This window comes from Protopterus annectens, chromosome 3.part1 (assembly GCF_019279795.1).
Source record: "Protopterus annectens isolate FY-2018-M chromosome 3.part1, PAN1.0, whole genome shotgun sequence".
In the NCBI taxonomy this organism is placed as follows: domain Eukaryota; kingdom Metazoa; phylum Chordata; order Ceratodontiformes; family Protopteridae; genus Protopterus; species Protopterus annectens.
The window spans coordinates 1,645,838,748-1,645,856,618 of NC_056732.1; the positions used below are offsets into that span (position 1 = coordinate 1,645,838,748).

The 17,871-nt window shown below is 37.8% G+C and overlaps 1 protein-coding gene across 2 annotated transcripts in view; it reads right to left on the bottom strand.

Annotated features, from left to right (window-relative positions):
- LOC122798593 (lanosterol 14-alpha demethylase) overlaps positions 1 to 17,386 on the bottom strand; it is a 160,509-nt gene extending 143,123 nt beyond the window's left edge. Inside the window, exons 1-3 of one of the 2 annotated variants that reach the window (XM_044067669.1) lie at positions 16,916 to 17,382; positions 15,770 to 15,868; positions 11,401 to 11,577 (exon numbers count right to left, since the gene is read on the bottom strand). In XM_044067669.1, coding sequence (XP_043923604.1) covers positions 11,401 to 11,577; positions 15,770 to 15,868; positions 16,916 to 17,080 — 441 coding nt within the window. In that variant the 5' untranslated portion in view covers positions 17,081 to 17,382. Of the gene's footprint in view, positions 1 to 11,400; positions 11,578 to 15,769; positions 15,869 to 16,915 lie in introns of both variants that reach the window. The other variant, XM_044067670.1, reaches the window with a different exon arrangement.
- Positions 17,387 to 17,871: the final 485 nt, after the last annotated feature.

Consider the following 17,871-nt stretch of genomic DNA (forward strand, 5'->3'; position numbering starts at 1 on the left):
ATATATAAGACTGACTGATACCTGTCCTGAGTTTCTAACTTGTTTTGAAGTTAAGTGAAGAGCAGTAAAGTGGCATGGGATAATGCTTATTTTTTAAATTGCAATTTGATGGGTTATTTTTCTCTTGCTGCCTGTACAAAGGGGTTTAATTAACCATTACTTTCTATTTGCCCTAATTAGGTACAAGGTAGGACAGAGGTATAACAGTTGGAACCTTTTTATAACAGCTTCCATAGTATAACGTACCAAATCACATGCTCTAAAACCATCTGTTTCTGTGAGCAGTGAGGCAGCATGACAGTTTTTTTTTTAAATCTAAGCATTTCTTTTATTTATTTCATTTTGTTGACTGGGTAGATATCATTAAGCCTAAGGCATTTTCACAGGGGATAATGAAGGTGCATTTAAAAACAGTGGACAACTTGCACTCACTGTTATTTGATTATAGACAATAATAATAATGAAAAAGATAGTGCTGTATTTTCTGGAATTCTGATGAATGTTGCAGTGCATTTTAATATTTGATGATAATGAATTCAGTGCTGGACTTGCTTGGCTTGGCATATCACTTGGTTGTCTGCTTTCTCTCCCCTTATTTTGAAAGTTAATTTCATACATTTTCTTTGTAACATTTTTAAAAAGTGTATTTTTGATGTGATGCAACCTCATTCGAACACTTTTTACAGCATTTTGTAGATGGAACTTTTTTCTGGGCTTAGTGGGCATTCATTCTTCCTGTTAAATTAGTTCATAGGTTAGTACTAGGCTAACTGCCCTTGCGAGCCATTGTAAGCCTAGCTAATTATCCATTGTGAGACTCAAACCCTGCACCTTGTGTTTGTAAGGCTAAGACCTTAACCATTAGGCCACCCTCCCAACCCAACCCAACCCACTATGAACCTATGTAGTAAGATGCCAGAGCCAAGAAGGGCACTGGTGCAGGTTCTTATAAACAGGAAGAATAGCTGAAAAACATACAGTAGGTAGGGCAGCAGCGATCCCTGATGTATATCTTGGGAACAGATTATCTATCTCCAAGTCACTGCAGTCTCCATTTCTCTGACTACAAGGTAGCCATCTTAAATTCATCCTTGTCCACCTGATCAAATTTGTATGGCTCTGCCCTCGTCAAATCTGATTTCTTTTAGAACCAAAATAACATTTTAAGAGAACTGAACAAGCCGAAAGGACCTTTATTCAGCCGTGCGTGTGTGTAAGAAGTAGGTGTGTGTGTGTGTGTGTGTGTGTGTGTGTGTGTGTGTGTGTGTGTGTGTGTAAGAGGGAGGTGGGGAGTGTGTGTAGGGGGGTTCATACCTCACAATAATCCAGATTTTTGCCTCATATTTTCGTTTCTCATAAAATTGTGTTCTTCTGGCAAATCATTGAGGACTTAAGTCAGAAAATAATGGCAGACATTTGAGCTTTAGACTTCATATCCTTCAGAAAATGCATACTAATGCAAAACTTGTTGTTCTGTCCATTTTCCAAAGACGTAGGGGGATGTATGTGTCATACCTCTCAACTGTACAGATTTTCACAGAATGTCCAGATTTTAGCCTTATATTTTTGGTCTGTTCCTCATAAAAATTTTGTTTTTGTTTTTTGACAAACCACTGGGATGAACTCTGGATTAAAGTTACTAAATAACGACATCCATTTGAGTTAAAGACTTCTTATCATTCAGAAAATGCATTCTGACACAAATCCTGTTTTTCTAGCAACTTTTTAAATGTGTCCATAGTTTTGGTCCTTTGTCTCCAACATTATAACAGGCTTTGTCCAGATTTCTTGTGTTAAGAGATTGAGAGGTATGGTGGTTTGGTTATGTGTGTATGTATAAGAGGGAGGTAGCATACCCCTCAGCTGTCCAGGTTTTTGCAGAATGTCCAGATTTTTGCCCCATACTCCTCCTAAAAAGGATTGAAGTTGCTAAATAGTTTTAGACATCATATCCTTTAGAAAAATGCATACCAACACAAATCCTGTTATTCTAGCAATTTTATAAGTTCATGAAAGCAATATTTATAACCTCCCCCTGTTTATTTTAGGCTTTGTCCAGATTTCTTGCACCAAGAAGTTGAGGTGTGTGTGTGTGTGAGACAGAGACAGAGTCAGAGAGAGACAGAGAGGGAGAGAGAATGCCCTAGTTAGATCTAGCAGGTGGACGTTATTTTCAAGTGCATTTTCAAGGAATTGTGAGCTTCAAGGGAAGCAAAGGTTACTGCTGCTCATGCTAAGTCTGCTTAAAATATGCAACTGTGTTTTTTTAGCAAATGGTATAATTATTGTGGTATAGAATTTTAAAGCAGTGTTAGCACAGCAGGTAGCATACTTGCATCTTAATGCAAAGGGCTGTAGGTTCTATTCCTACGGCATGTACATTTGTATTTTAAGGGGGTATGGTACTGCAGTCCTTAGTATGTCCTCCTTTGGATGAGACACCTAATAACTATGAACCTGTTTTTCAGCTTGCCACCCATTCCCTATTGCAATACACCAGGTTACCATTTTTTTAATGTAACATAGGCAATTTATTCTTCAAGGGCAACAGGCACTGAATTTGTAAATGAAAACTGAAATATAAAGTTTTTTTTCTAGCAACAACCTCTTCATTGGTTCCAAATCTCTTTAATGTGGAATTATTCAGATGACTTTTACTTCTGCAGAGATTCTGCATATTGATGGATATTGGGGGATTGTATGAAAGAAGTTTGACTGGCCCTTTATGGTTGAAATGTTCTAAATTGGGCAGGTTGTCATTACTGGTTCATATAATTTGTTTCATTGCTTAAAGGAAAATGTTCATAACTATAAATTTAAAACACACACTAACAAGTGGTGCTGTATTATGCAAGGGATACAATTCAGTTATTATATAGTATAATTAATACAGTCAGGAAGGTGAATCAAAGAACTTTTGCATGGTTCTAAAAATGCGTGCAAGGAGCCTATGATTTGAAAACAGCCCAAAGGTAAACTTACCCTGCCACTGGCCAGATGCATTTTCTTTGAATGTGGATTTTAATGCTGTTTCAGTGAATGTGGGTTTCAAAGGTAGAGAAGTTTTAATGCTAAGTCTGTTTTCATTGTAAGACCGTTACTTTGTTTAGGTTTAGTAAATGTCTATCAGTGTTTGTGCTATAACATTTGAAATAAAAGTTGTAAATGAAATCCAAATATCTGTAATCATTGTAGAAGTAAAGCATAAAACAGTATGCATACTGAGAGATTTGAATAGTGTCTATGACAAATGGGGAGAAATATCCAAGTAATTGGACAGTGGAATGGCTGCGGGGGGTGGGTGCATGGGCGGAGGGGGTGGGGCTGCGTGGGCAGGGCTCTGGGTTTGCACCCCCCTGCAAAAAGTCCTGCGGGCTCCCTTGCCTGGAATATCTCCCTTTGAATTTTTATCCCTGGGATAATAATTTGTCCTTTTATCATGGCTTAATTGCAAATTGGTCTGGCACTGTTTCATGGTCACTGTAATGTAGTCGATCAGTGTAGGGTGTGTGAAACATTTTAATCAAGTTTTTATCCATGAATGTGGGATACTATCAAATACTATTTTGTAGTCAATCCATGCCATACTTAGATTCTTCTCCTATTTTACAGTTTTCCATTATGAATTTAACAACAAATGACACTTTGTTCCATATGACTTTCTTATATTGCCCTTTTGTTCTACTGTCATAATTGAGTTTTCTTCTAAATGACTATAAACTCTGTCGGCATCAATTCCTGTGTATAGTTTATACATCTTCAAAAGGCAAGTTATTGGTCTATAATTTTTAGGATAGCTTGCAGGTTCACTCTTAAGTAGGAGCAGTGTTTTACCTGTTGTTAGCCAGGTTGGTGTCTGTTTGAGGTGCGCATATAAGTAGTTCTTACTCATGGCTAAATTTTCGTACAAAGATGTTAATACTTTTAACCAAAAATTAGGTACTGCATCTAGGTCTGGGGTTTTCCAATTAAAGGCTTTTCTTAACTTTGTTTCAATCTCTTTGGCTGTTACTTCATCCCATTTTGTATCCTGTACCTTTAAACTTCTCATTCTTTTTTTACTTCTTGTATCCATTCAGCATCTTTGTTATGTTCCACAGGATCTGCTATGTGACAAACAGCATGGCTTTCAAAATGCATTCGCACATCCGGAGCACTTATCACGGCCAAAGATTCCATTTACTGCAACACAAGTCTCTTTGTAAACATGACAAGGGCTTCTGAAACTGTTAAAAGATGATTTTCCATAAACTTCAAAAATGAAACTCTAGAACCACTTGATTGTGTTATCACCAAAGCTACACGAGACAGAACCTTTCAAGTTTATAGTAAAAACTTTATTTTGATTCTTGGAGTTCTTAATACTGGTGTTTCCCCAAGGATCTTGATTAGGTCCCCTTCTTTTTCTCTCTTTTTTAATGATCTTCCTTTTGAACTCCCAAACATCAACCTTGTGATATGTGCTAACAATTTTCTCCTTCAAAAATCTAGTAAAACCCACAATGATTTGCAAGTTAAGCTGCAAACATATTTTACACAGCTGAGCAAATGGGAGTGTTTATTTTGAATTTGTTACCCGGGATACAGTAGTGATCACAAACGATTTCCGTGTAACATCACTGAACAAAAATACCTAGCACTTACACTTGAATTGTAATGTTCCTTAAGTATACCTACAGAAAATATATTACTCAAAGTCATGACTCAATTAAAACTTTGTTAAAGGATTACTCAGACATTTTTCATCTGCCTTCTCAACCACTGTTAGGAATGCACTACTGCCCAAGCTTAAATACAGTCTTTCTTGGATTGGTTTACATCCGTCTTGAAATACTAAAGAGAGTACAGGCAGAAAAAAAACACAAAATCTGTGCATTTATTGCCTTAGCTGATCTGCTTGTACATCAATGCACTTTATTTCAAGATACCAAGTGGTTGCATGAAACTGACTGGACTACCACATTGCTGATCACCTGCTTTTCAAAATGTTAAGGCAGAGTTACTGCCACTCTCCAAAAGTGAAAATACCTTTTAAAGAGCACTTTTTTGCTCCAAGAAGCCATCAAAATGACAACCTTTCTCTGGTATGCCCACACTTTAAAACTGCTACAGGAGAAACAGACTGTTATTTGGGAATTTCTATTTAGCGAGACCTTCAAAGAAGTCCTTAAAAAAACACTTCCTTTCTGAATCTTTCTGCACCTGCTATTGTGACAATGGTTAAATTTCGAAGAATACTCTATTCTACACTGATCTTAACTGAACATCTGAAAGTATCCTTTGGTTTCTCCTCTAATTGAAACATACGTATCCGACATATCATGCTTGAAAATGTAATTATAATTTTTTTTCTGGCTGTACTAAATCCCTACTTAGCAGTATTTCTTCTCCATTCGCTGAAGTTTTAATGTCATTCAAATGCTCTTCTGCTCCCTGAGCATGGGTCACAGCTGAAAAGGGTCAGCAGACCAGCCCACCTTGCCCAGTTAATAAATAGTAATAAATACAATGGATATATGCATGCAATCAGTTGCCCTGAGCATGGTCTGGCCACAGCATCCTGATGTCTTGTCCACACATGTGCATTTTTCCTGCTACAGAAAAGTCCTTGTTATTCATCAACACTGATCCAATGTGTCTGACAAAAGTCTCAGGACAATACATTTCTCTTGTTTAGTAATTGTGCTGCCATTAACTTTATGCCAGCACAAGCATGTCTTCCTAAAGAGACAATTTCATCCTGCACAGCTGGCAACAGCATATGACTTCCATTTTGTTCCCTCTACAAACAGACAGGGTACTGCTTCATATCACTTGGAAAACCAAATGTAATGCTCTCTGGGAAGTTCTGCATGCCAGAGATAAGCACCAACTCCTTCAGATTTATGTGCAGCTGTGACTACAGTGGGGGAACAAACTCAACATATCAAAAATAACTCCAGATGAGTTCCTCAGTCCCAGGTCTGATGTATCTGCAGTCTGTATCTGGGAAGGAGGAGAATTCCTGAGAATATTGCCTGAATTCTTTTAAATGGCAGCAATCCACCACTGCACCACCCTGACCAAAGGAGGCAAAGGGACAGCTTTATCTAAGGGTTCCCTTGTTAATCCTTTGGACTCCGCAGACACCAGTGTAATTTTTCTTCAAATGAACTCTGTCATCCTATATCAGAATGATGCTCACTCATATATAGCCAAAATTCCTTGGGTAACCAATCACAGAAGGTACAACATATTCTGAATTCTGTTGTCTGTAAGGTACAGCCTTCTCTGTGAAATCAGACTACCCTCACAAAAATGCTTTCCTCGTGAATATCATATCTGACTTTCAGAGAAGAGATAACTATCCTTAGGGGTGCTACTAAAGACAGTCTATCACTACAAGACAATAATCAAGCTGAGGGAAAATGTGCACATCCGTCAACTTCAGCATTAACAGTGGGAAACGTCATCTGGTAAATACCCCAAATCACCATCAAGTTCAAAGGGAGGCACCCTGAAACAAAGCTCTGGTTCCCCAGCAGAGCACCAGTAAAATGAGTCTTGAATAATGGTACACACCAGTTACTGTCTGAAGAATCAATCCATGCCCTTTGAGAAGCAAGGGGAGGAACTGTAAAGTTACTATTGCAAATGTCTCTTCCCTGAAAAACTTCAAACAGTTGTGGTAAACTGCCATTCGTCGTTTTTGTGCATCAGGAAAAAATGTTTAGTTCTCAGTTCTTTAGAAGGATGAGAAATCTTTTGTGTGTGTCTCTTAATAATTTACAGCATCTTTCATTAATAACAATTTAACAAGGATTGTGCTACCCCTCTCACAACAGCCAGGGTTACAGACCCCCCTTGGCATAAGAATATAAATTAGCCTTAAGTAAACTCGTTATGTATCCCATTTTCAAAAATTCTCAGCATCCAAAAATCTGCCAGAAAAACACATTACCTTTGGAACTTGTTGAGTCACCAGCCTCTCAATTTATTATGGGCAACATCAGCCTCCAGTGTACTATCAATTCTAGAGGCATACTTAATGTGGAGGAGGCTTAGGAATAGAGGCATTCCCTGTAACACCAGAAAAGTGTTACCCAGCAAGCCACTTACTAGAGAGCTCCTTCACTGCAGGGGAAGGGGTTACAGATGTAAAAAAAACTACAGTCAAGCCTTTTCCCCTGTCCCCTAAGAGTTTGTTTTTTCTTAAAAGTATAGAAATGTAACACCCCCAAAAATGTTTACTTCTGCCTCTGACAAAGTCTGTTAAAGAAAGGAAGCCTCTTACCAGGCATACCCTGGGTCAGAACTTATTTGTACCATACTAGACAGAGATTATTCTTCACCTTTTCCTGTCTTCATGACCAAAGCATTAGCTGCTTCCTCAAACATGACCCCTGTGTAAATAGCAAGTTCCTGACTGGGTAATCACCATCTTCAAATAAAGTAATCTCCTAAGCTAAGCATGTCTCCTGGATATAAACCAAACACAATAAGCAACATGGCATATACATTTATAAATAATTGAAACATGTTACAAATCACACCTAACAAATCCAAATCGGCCAAGGACTACTCCTGTAGCAGGGACATCATTTGAAGGAGAACACATTTTTAAAATCTGACCCTATATAACAAAAGACTTGAGGTTTGAATGTCCATACTTACTACAGAATGAATCTTTTTACTCGCAGTGCCACAATTTGTGCCTTTATCTAACAGAAAGACATATCAAAATGCTCTTACTACAAAACGGTTCTGTGGTGGAGCAGGATGGAGCCCTGGATGTCACCCAGATAGCCCAAATTCAGTCAGTGGTTTGGGCAATGCAGGAGCTGAGCATGGACAGACAGCAGTGAGTGGCTTGTGTCAGCTTGCCCATTATGGAAATATGGACTGGAGTGGGGTACTTGCCCAGGCATATCTCCCCAGCTAAACCACTGGTGGAGACCAGGGTCATGCTGGTGTGTTGGGGGGGGGGGGGGCAGTGAATTCACTGAATTTCAAAGAACCAACTACATTCTTCTCTTGGAGACTAAAGGCATGCATTGGGATAGGGAAATGAGGGTTATACATAAAAAAAAGCCCTGATAGATGCCTAAATAACTGCCTCAATATCATCTCCCACCAAATAGAATGAATGAGGACTTCTGGTACGATGCTAAGAGATTGAGCAACATACTGTGAGCACTTCTCCAGGAAATGGATCAATTCTCCCTGAATTACACATTTAGTGGACAACAGTGGTGATAAGAATAGTTTGTGAACAGCTAAATGCATTTCTAATGGGAAGAAAAAGTCAACTGGTGGCAGAATTTTGAAAAAGAGGGTAGTGATAAGATGAAATATCAAAAGGTAAACCACATGAAGCCAGAGGGACTGCATTACTCATAGAAGAATGAAGATATGACAAGTCTGGGTGCAAAAATTGACAAGATGTACACTGAAATGGTGTGACTTTGCAATTTGCTTTTAGACTATTTCTTCCAATCTTTTGTCTGTTTTCTTAACATAGAGTAGACCCTTTCCAGACAGTCAGATTTGCTGGTAGACTTTATTTGTCCTCTGAGTTGTTTCTGTTTAGTTTGATGATAGTGATTTTATCCTGCTGGGTGCTGCACCTCCTAATTTTTGCCATAATTTTCTTTCTTCTGTTAGACAGACTACTGATTTTGTGAAGCCACTCAGGTTGCTTGTTTTTTTACTTAGTTCTGTACTTCTTCCCTGTGGGTACAGGTCCCTCTATGCAGCTATAACATGCTTGTATAGTGTTTCTCTGAACAGTTCTGCATAGGCAGCAGTGTTCTGAGGGTTTATGGGGGCTTGAAATTTTACCAGGTTATCACTTTAAATGCAGGAAGTTAGCCTTAGAGTACCTCCTGAATACTCCAGGGTTAGCCGGGGGTCCAGGTTTTATTTTTACTTCAGGAGGAGACCATTTTGTGGTCTGACCTTACCAGGGAAGACGTTACACTAGGGGGTTGAAGCACTCTCCCAGTATCCCAGATCCAGTATAGTTACACCCCTGGTTGGTGTACTGACTATCTAGTCCAGGGAGTTTGTGTTCACAAAATCCAGGAATCTCTGTGCCTGTATGTCTGATGTCATTAATGATTCCCTGTTAACTGTGGGGTAATTAAAGTTGCCTAAGAATATGGTGAGCATTTCCAATAAGTTTAAATACATGGTATGGATTTCCTGGGTCATAGAGGGGGACCTATAGATTGTAAGGAAGAACTATTGGCTTTTGCCTACGGTGATTTGAACATGGAGAAACTCAAGTGCATTGTCCTGTTTGACCAGCCTTGAGGTATATTTACCTTTGATGTAAACAGAGACATGTCCACCTTTCATCCCTGTCTGTGTAATAGCTGTTCTAAATATGTGGAAAGCATTATATCCTTGCACTCCTAGTGTGCTCTCTGCGGCTTTAAACATGTCTCAGTAACCACACAGACATCAGCATTCTCTAAGGTGAAGGAGTTTCTAGGAAGTGTAGATTTTTGTTTAGATTCCTAGCAATGAGCAGCAATGCCTTTAGATTTTCTTGGTTTTGATTTGCTATGTCAGACATACTATCAGTTTAGCATTGCCTAAAAAAGGCACTGTGGGGGAAGATAATGTTTTAGCTAATATTCAAAAGCCTAGAGGGGACATGTATAGACAGTCCCTGACAAAGTAACATGGTCTGTTGACCATCTCCTTCCATGCTGACAAATATTGCACCCCCTTAGAATGACACCAAAAACTAAGCGAATTATTAAAGTCAGTCATCTCCCTAAATTTTTTTACATGGAAGCAAAACCTCCACACCACCCTTTTTTTGGGGTGGGGGCATACCTACTTAACTAATACTAAATTATTACAGCTAATTCCGAGGTTGCAAAACCTAAGGTTAGTTTATAAAAGAAACTTTCAGTAAATGCCACCTTAATTCAGTTCATCCTGTCAAGTTTTGCTGAAACACAACTTGAATGGATAACCAACTACTCTTAAATTTTACTTCAGAGATAAATCCACTGTACTAAGTTACCCAAGTATGACAGGTATCACCTGCTAATAAGCTACTGTATCCCACAGTCCTGGGTTTGATTCCCTTGCTCTCTATTTGCCTACAGTGTGACACTGAACACGTCACTAAGTGCTCTTTGATTGCCTTTGAAAAGAGGCACTTGTGTTTGGTAAGTTTATACAGTAAAAAGAATCCGTCTGCTTTCGGGACCATAATTCTATCAATGGACTAAATCAGAACATTTAACTGCTTAGTTTAGGTATCTCCCTTTAAATCTTTTGTGAAAAAATAAGTAGTACATCTACCTTTTTAACAGCATCATCCCCACAGTTTGCTTTGTCTTTATTAAACAGTATCACATGTTGCATTTACCCCTTAACATAAACGTAAAATCAGTTAACTGTTTTATATTCCAGATTGCCTAAGGGCAAACAGAGAAATAATCAACACCTATTCAGTTAAGTCCATCCTAAGTTGTTTTTTTACAGAAACCCTTTATGTTACAAAAATCAGCTTAGTCCCATTTTGCTGTTTACATATGTACTCATTTCAGCTTCCCGTGTTCTATCAAGTCTCATCTCACTGAAGCTTCAACCCATGAAATAAATCAACTGAAGCTTCATCTCAATGAAATATACAAAAAAAAATGTGCAACAGGGAAAGACACACCCAATCCCCTTACTTAAAGAAAACTCCATTGAAGCACAACTGCAGAGAAAAAAAGACAAACCTTAACTGCCTAAATCACTGTGGTACAAGAAAAGAAATGGCACTGGCAGTATCTTCTATGGAAAGTGTGACTGGGGAGTTTGAAATTGGGGAAAACAAATCAACAAGTTTAAACTTGCCCAGTTTAGTCTCAACTAAGAGTAGGAAAAATGAGCTTGGACACAGGATCTGAATTGCCTAGACATAGTACAGCCTTAAGTTTAAATTATTTTGGCTGCCAAAAAGCAATTACTAAAAAAAAGAAAATCAAAATCTAAACCAAATGAAGTAATGAATGTTGTAAAATAAAGATACAAGAACTGGAAGCAGATTCATTAGAAAAGGGAATGAGCAAATTCATAGGAATAAATGGAAATTGGGGAACAATGCATGCAGAATAATGTTTTGGAGAAGGAGCGAGGTTTAAGGGAAAGCAGGAATAGAGCAATTCATGTAATGTTGGACTGATGGCAGTTGTAATAAAAAGAAAATACATAATGTATATAAATGGAAAAAAAATGTTAATATAGTTTATTTTCTTCTCTGTTGATGTATGTATCCCTATATCTTGAGTAATAATTTAAGAAATGTGTTAAAAATAAGTGTAGGGAAACCATATTTTCATTGTTTAACTTAATACATAATTTACTACTTCTCTATTGCTGCAATACAAATCAAGGAAATAAAATGCTTACTAGGTTGGGTACATCATAAGCAACTCCCTTTCCAAACACCGGTGTTGTCAGCTTTGAATAGACTTCCTCTGCATTCAGATCTTCATTTTTGCTGTTAAAGAGTAATGCTGCAGCATCGCTGCCAAGAAGGTACGTGAACGTCTTTCCCACCATGTTGAAACTAAACACAGGGCCATACTATAAAAGCAAAGGATCGAACACAGTTAGAAATCAGGAATAGCCATGCTGGATAAGTTCTTACTTTATATGTTTTGTTGGTGTAGGGTATGAGAATATAAAACTGAAATTTTCTAAGAATGCTATATAACACCCTGACCTACAAATGGCATCAAATCCTTTTTCAGTTGAAATGACAGAATAAACCAAAGATGCTGTATATTTTGTTATAAGAGGTTAATCAAACAAAGGCACCAAATACATTTCAAATGGCATTCTGGTAGTCTACTGAGACTACATGTGCATTACAATAAAGAATCTTTTCTGGTTCTTTAGGTATTATTCAGTTTAAGAAAATACAAAGCGAACTGGACGACCAGTAAAAGTAAAATTTTATTGAGCGCTTTCGTCAATTTTTAACTATGACTTCTTCAGAATAAAATCAAGTTACACACTGAGTCTTATATAACCAGTGCAATAAATCAATTAAAAAAACTGTAAAAAGTACATCCACTTTTAAAGGTACAGGCTCCCTTAATGCATTTTACTACTAAGTCATGTAAATTGTGACCATAGGTGTTATATCTCTGTATAACTATATTTTCATAACCAAGAACAAATAAAATCAGTAACATTCTTGTCATGGTTGTAATTATTACTACTGAATTTCATCACATTACAATGATGGTTGAAGGAACCAGACCAAGGGTGAATTTACCATTTCCCACCAATCCCAGGTTGCACTTGAAGAGGGTCTGGTAGAATCCTTACTTCTCAGACAAGACTATTCCATAAAAGGGATTCATTGAAAGAGAAATATCTTTTTCATCAGCAAGTGCTACTTACGATGCAGTGGGGGTTGACTTCCTGAGAGAATGTGTTTAGGGCATTGTTGTCTTGCATATGTGAAGGATGTTGAACAGGACTGGATCCTTCAAGGCTTTGCAGACAAGACAGAGGTCAACTTAAAAAGTATGTATGAAACAGAGAACTAATAGAAAAGAAAGATACAGAAATTGCTTTAAAGCTGTCTGGGTAACACAAGGAAGACATGTCCTTGACCTCTCACATACTGGCGGATATTCCTGATAATACCAAATATTTCCAGGAGCTGCTGTAGCTCATATCATACTTGCGTGTGCAGTGACATTACAAAAGAGCCCATGTATGGTTCGGTGTTTATTCCCCTGCACAGATATCTATAAGCAATGAATGCACTGATGCCTGTATACACTATGTTAACCCCAGCCTCCACCAGAAAGAAAAATAATCTCAGTGTTCTGGATTCTCACAGGTTTATAGGCAAGTACTACGCTAACTGCCCGTGTGGGGCATTTTAAGCCCGGCCAGTTTCCCTTTTTGTGCTTGAAATAACCTGTCCCAAAAGTTTACTGACTGGATTACTCATCTTATGGTTGGTAATTGTAATTATATATTACCCCTAATCAAAATAACTGGGATCATAGCACAGCTATTTGCATGGGATAAAGCATTTAGGAGCTGCATCTGTGCATTAGTAGTAAGGGGGGCAATCCTGTAATAAATTGTCCGTTTCCCCTCCATAAATCCAAGTTGTGCTTGAAAATGGACAGGGATGAACTTTGTTTTAAGTGGATGGGGAGTCTGTACCCTAGCAGCAGTATCTCCTGTGAAATATACCTATTCCCTCCAAACTCTTCTGTTGATGTTGCAGAAGAGGTTTAGATCCCTAGACTAAGTATTTCTAATGACATTTCAGCTGCTAATGAGCATTAAATCCATCAGCAATGGGTCACAGGATGCCTTGGATTACAGACACAGGTAACCTCTTAGCAGTCTGTAAAATACAGAGTATAGTGACAGGGCTTTGAGTCAGTCCATGTAGGACATCTTGCTCAAGCCTTGTATCCTCATAGCAAGGCACCTCTGTGGCTGCTCTTGTTGTTGCATTTGTCTGCAGAGATACATCCTCTTACACCCCCCCCCCTACAGGATAGTAAGTCCTCAATCACTCAGCTGCTCCCCTTCCACTTTAACTCTTCAGCACCAAGGTCAGTAGTTAAACTTGGCCTGTTAATGATACAGGCAAAAATCTTACCCATAAACCAATAGCTGAACCTTTCAGACTTAGTTATTTAATATATATATTTTTTTATTTTATAATCCGTTACCAGGCAATTGACTCTTTTCAGTCATAACCTGGGCGTAATGCATAACATAATAAGGGATAAACAAAAAAAATGTGCGCAGAACATATGCACACAATGAAACAGCAATGTTTAAAGAGTGTAAGATACACACACACACACACACACACACACACACACACACACACACACACACACACACAGTCAAACCAGTGAATACATTTATAAGGAGATGCCCTGCAGTACACCATGGAAGTGTAATACTAGTGAAGGAGAAGCCATCATCTTGTACCCCAGAAGCAGTGGCATTTGGAATCCTTATAAAGGAATTCTCTACGATATTTCTTAAATTTACTCAGGGTTGTATTGGGTTTTACTTCATTAAGCAGGGGGTGGACCTATTCTGGAAAATGCTTTCTCACCAAATACTTTTTTAAATATTGATCTGGAGAGTATGAGGTAAGTAAAAGTTTTTACTATGTATATACCACCCCCTGTCTCTCACACACACACACACACACACACACACACACACACACACACACACACACACACACACACACACACACACACACACACACACACACTTTCCAGCAAACACTAAAATGGTAAAAATGGAAAAAGACAAACTCCCTGTTAGGTTGTCTGTTTAAAAAATGGTTATACAGGTAAGTTCAAAATGAGAAGAACATACTTCTGCTATCTTCCAGTTGAGTATGCCAGAGCCCTAAATTACATGCATAGCATAAAATAATTACACAAAGTAAGCAGATCTCAATGATATAAACATATTCATACAATGACCAATGTAAACCATAAGAACTCTAGGAAAATAAACATTAACAACTGTTCTTTAGTTTTCTAGCTATTGGCAAGTCATGTAATCAACCACTGCTTAGAATCCTTTTAGTTTTACTCATCCAAACACTGATTAGTTCTAATACACTCCATTGCATTAAAAAAGGAAAAGGCACAGTTATAAAGCAATCATAAAAAGTCTGACAGCACCCTGGAGGGTGAACTAATACATTTTTTAAAATAAAAGTTATTTAGATTTGTTATGTAGCACTGATTCAGGTGTAAAAACTCAATACAAGAAAGAACAGAAAAGTATTTACAATTGCAATTTTGTACCACACACTGAGCTTTAAAAATACAACTGCAAAAAATACATAAAGACGTTTTGTTAGACTGAACGCAAAATGATAACAGCATGTTTGTTTACATTGAACAAAATCGTCCAATATGCCTTATATTTCTGTCATGAAAAGACTCAAAATTAAAACAGTTCCAGAACACTACTACTTAAATGACCACACATGCTGATCAGCAGTTTCCATTTGTTAAACACCTTGTTGAAATTATACAATACAATATATAGTTTACCTGCAAAGTTATTTTCATTTATATAGAGAGAAATGGAATGTTACACAAAACAGTGACAACACAACAGGAACTGTAGTGAAACATAACTGGTACAACTCCAATTTTTGCACCTGCTAGCTAGTATGACTATGAGATACAGTAAACTCTCAGTTAACTGGAACTCAAGCAACCAGAGGAGGAAAAAAAATTGAAGAAATACAGTACAATTTTCATGTGTTGCACTTTCAGAAACATACCTTACGTTTTTAGAGTTTTAAAAAGGAAGATAGGAATACATTTCCTCTTTCCCCAACCTAAGAACAAGTCAAACCAAACAAATAATATAAGGTACAGTATTAGTCAGGCCTATTTTTAATAGTAACTCTCAAGCAACCAGAAATTTACCCATTCACCAGTCCTAACCAAGTAAGTTAAAATCATTCTGTTCTTTATTTAAACTTACATAGCAGTAATGATCTGTGTGGGTTAAATAAGAATTTATTCACTACTGGCTTGAATGTTTGACTACCTGCGCACTGATCTTGTGATCAAAGCTTGTCTATCATAAGTAAATCAAACCATAACAAACTTAAGTGTTTGGATTACTGCTTAAATATGCTTGGCCATTATAATCAGTCCACATACAGCAATATTAATAGCAAAGCTTTAACAAAAAAAGACATGTGGCTCAATTTGATTTAAATAATTTTGTCATACTGTACCTTGTCATAAGCATTTTCCAAAAATGTTATTGGACTTTTTCCAAATGCTACTGCATGTCCAAGGAAGGGTATGCTAGAAGGAATGTAAGGTGGGAATTTCTAGGGTGAGAAAAAAATCAGTTTAAGTGAACAAAGTGGCTTTAAAATAAAACAGATTCCTATGTAAACAATGCTGCTAACTCTTATTGCTTTTGCATTCATAAAAACCCAATAAAGCATACTATGAAAAAAAAACATTGCTTATATCGATAATAACTGTAACCATCACAACACTCCTTTATTGTTTATATGATGCTCCCAGCCACAATGCAGGTTCAGAATTATTTATCCTTTGTTCACTGGGTTAGTCCCACTAAGCTAGTAGCCTCCTTTTTTAAGGAAGGCCTGAGGTGGGATGTATACTACTAGAGGAAAATTGGCCAGGATATTAGGAAACCTCCCCTATTCTATTTGACAGGTGCAGTGGAACCTCCTACACCCACCTGAGCTAACAGCAACTCAAGCAGATGGGGCCTTGGCTTTAACAGCTGATCTTAAGGAGTGCAGTACTACCCTTATGCTGTATAGCAGTGTGAGCAATCAATTTACCTAGTGTGGGAATAGAACCCACAGCCTTCTGAACCAAAGGCAAGTGTACTACCTGTTGTGCCACTGACACTGTGATACCATGCTTGTTTTGCATCATTTATGATTGCTTTGGAGGCTCCCTTGTGATTTACCTGCAACCCCATGAAATAGTGCAACCCCCATGACAAATGTTCTGCCGCCCCAATAATTAAAGTGCAATTGAACTATGTACTAGTGACATACCTCTCAACCTCATGCAAAAAAATCTGGACAAATCCTAAAATAATGGGGGGGGGGGGGGGTCAAAAAGTCTTAAAAACATGGACAGATTTTTAAATACTGTTCTTATAAACTGAAAGCTGTTGTAATAACAAGATTAGTATTAGCATGCATTTTCCGAAGAATGTGAAGTCTGAAACTCAAATGAGTGTGTTTCATTACTTAGTGACTTGCCAGAAGACAGCACATTTCATGAGGGACAGACCAAAATCTGGACAGTATACAGTTTGTGCACAATGCTTTGACATCAGAAGTTTTATATACATAAAGCCATTTCCAGTATTAACATATTTTACTCACCACATCCTTATCGTGCTGTACTTCCTTGAATAGCTGTTTTGATATATAAGCTATGCTTAGAATAAATGCAGTGGTACCCAGTAACATTGACACTAAATTGTTCCCAACATTTTCCACTGCGTTTTCTATTAAATTGCTACCAGCCTCCAACAGAGTAACGAGCATATTTGCTAAGAATTTAAATATTTCCCCAACCACTGCACTGGTCTTCGGCTTGCTTCACAACAGTGCCAGCAAATGCAGTTCAACGTCCTCTAATTAAAAATGCATATATGTAAATATTACATATAATCCGCTGGCTGACCCTTGAGGTCCCGTTAGACAGTTTCCTAGGACAACTGCAGTTTGCTCTGTTCTACTCCTTTAAACCAAGTGCGTCTCTGTACTCTGAATAAAAGTGATTCCCTAGACCGCCTATTTACCAGAGTATCATTTAATTAAATAAATAATGAATATTTGAAAGACCGTCGCTCCTGTCTTCAGGCGCACTGACGGTACACTCGGGATTCCCATTGGTTAAAACTGACTGAACTGATATCTGACTATATGACGTCAGGACACAGCTGCCAGGGGAGAAGGGTAACTGTGGAAGTCTTTAACAAGGGATAAGGGGGTGTGACAAATGTAGGCTATGTTGAATAAGTATCTAAACCCTTTGTGCTGTTTCTAGTCTTTCGATGAATTTGACGCCCAAATTTGATTGTCCAGATTTTTGCAGAATGTCCATATTTTTGGATCGCTGCTCATAAATTATGTAGTTTTCTGGCAAATCATTGAGGATCGAAATCAATAACTAATGCTGAATAATGACAGACTTTTGAGTTCAGACTTCATATCCTTCAGAAAATATATGATGGTGCAAAACCTGCCAGTCTAACAAATTTCTAAGTTTATAAGAGCAATATTTAAAATCTGTCCCTATTTTTGGGCCTTTGTACTCCCATTATTTCTGACTT